The 1988-nt window shown below is 41.6% G+C and overlaps 1 protein-coding gene across 1 annotated transcript; it reads right to left on the reverse strand.

Annotated features, from left to right (window-relative positions):
- Window positions 1-267: 267 nt before the first annotated feature.
- On the reverse strand, window positions 268-1747 carry LOC121854986 (the record flags this gene model as incomplete). Its single annotated transcript, XM_042349805.1, is given in 1 exon segment — window positions 268-1747. A coding segment is annotated over 1 exon segment (118 nt), but the record flags the coding sequence as incomplete, so codon positions are not given.
- Between the last annotated feature and the right edge of the window lie 241 nt (window positions 1748-1988).

A 1988-nucleotide genomic window follows, 5' to 3' on the forward strand; every position in this document is an offset into this window, starting at 1 on the left:
GATTTTCATTTTAGAGTAATTGCCATATTTCCATGTTATCACAACGATAAATAATACAATGGACACAGTCTACCTAAGTAAACTTAAGTACAAGTTGAACTTACGTGTTGAAGGTCTCAAACCGAGTAGGTTATGTGTTCACCCTATGATGGTAACAGCTAGAGTGTTGAGCCGTTCGTATCAGGCCCTGCCTGGGCTGACACAGGATGCTGCGTCAGGTGTTTTTTTTTTTTTTTTTTTTTTTTTTTGGCAGGGAATTGTACCCGGGCACAGGTCAAACGACCCACAACGGGGCCTGGGGGGCAAATCAAGTCCTTACAATCAAGTCCTTACCTACTGCCACACAACACCATTACTACTTCTTGTCTCTGTAACTTCACTAACTAAATACTCTATATATGGGCAGGCACGCCCACTAAACATGACATGACTTACAACTTAACATAATATTTGTTTAAGGGTTATATCCTACTCATTACTGCTTGCGGTAAAAAGGTTTTTATTTTAATGTACTGTATAGTAATGCAGTGGAAGGGCCCCTCAGAATACCAAACCAGCACAAATAAAATGAATAAAGTATTTACCTTGACCTGGACTGGTGTTGCTGCGATTGGGATTAAAGAGACGGACTGGTAATGATATGACACTTGTATCACAAAGATAGTACCCCCTTACAACATCAATAAATATATTAATTGCACAAGAGACAATTTGATTAATTTCTCAACATGTCTTACATCAATAGGCACTAATGTTAATAGTACAATAATGAAATTAAAAAAAATATTACTGGCACAATAGGAAATACTGTATTTGGATTAAACCATTCACACATCCTACATTGCCATACACCAACATTAATAGCATACTAATTAAATTAAAACGATATTACTTGCACAATAGAACATATATTATTTGCACCAGACGAAATAATCCATATGGATCAATCATAGCATGTCTGGAGAACCCCACAAAATAATATTAATCACTAGAGAATATCAATCCTAAATTTTTCATAATGCACAGAACCCGAAGATTGTAACTAATAACCTGGCCAGTGGCATGCACATACAGGAAAATCCAAAATTATGTGTTAACTGAGAAAATCACTCTTGACTCGTCAGGTAGGCAGCTTATCCGCTTATTCTTATTACTCTACTTCTGGGTTCAGGAGTCATGCGTGATTTTCTCCACCATACCCATAACCATGCTCCACAAAACTTTCCTAGAATACACCATTACCTCCAGTGGAATTACATGCACAGCACCAAACAATTCTCTAAAAGGCACTCCCACGTCCAGAGTGTACGATCAACCATCAGGTCGTTGACCTCACACCAGGACTTGGTTAAGGAAACCACATACACCCAAAGTTGAAGAGATGAAGGTACCTAGTACCCACTAGCACCGTGGGAATCTATGTCTCCCAAAGTTCAACCTTTCATTCCAGGGCAAACTTTTCTCCCAGTTACTTTATAGGAGGGGGAGAGCGACAGAGGTGTCAGGTCCATGTAAAACCAGGTGTCCCTTGCCCCAGCTAGAAGGGGGATCTAGTGTTCCCTCCTTCTATGAACATTTCTTAGCTGTGAAGTGGTGTAGTGTTGGCCTCCATGCAAGTGTTGCACGCATCTAACTGGGAGATCTGGGTGAAACCAGGTCGACCATGTGGCCTATCCTCACTTTGCCAACAGCATTTCCGTCAGCTCGCTCGTCCGCTGTCCGCTGTCCGCTCAAGTGGTATCTCACTACTCCTGAAATTGGAGATTTTATTAACTACTGCTAAATTCTTTTCACGCCCTATTCTAACAATGTCTGCAATCGAACTGGACTTACCTGTGAGCACGGCTGAAAGAGCATACAAGATTTGGAGGTCACGTGGGCATTTTCCTGTCAACGCTCGAGGCTCGTCTGCTTCTCACACAGAATGACCTGTGGCCGTCTCTCGACTCCCGCATGCCTGCCTACCCCTCTCAGAGACTACTTGATTA

The sequence above is a fragment of the Homarus americanus genome, unplaced genomic scaffold (genome assembly GCF_018991925.1).
Source record: "Homarus americanus isolate GMGI-L3 unplaced genomic scaffold, GMGI_Hamer_2.0 scaffold39430, whole genome shotgun sequence".
Classification (NCBI taxonomy): Eukaryota; Metazoa; Arthropoda; class Malacostraca; order Decapoda; family Nephropidae; genus Homarus; species Homarus americanus.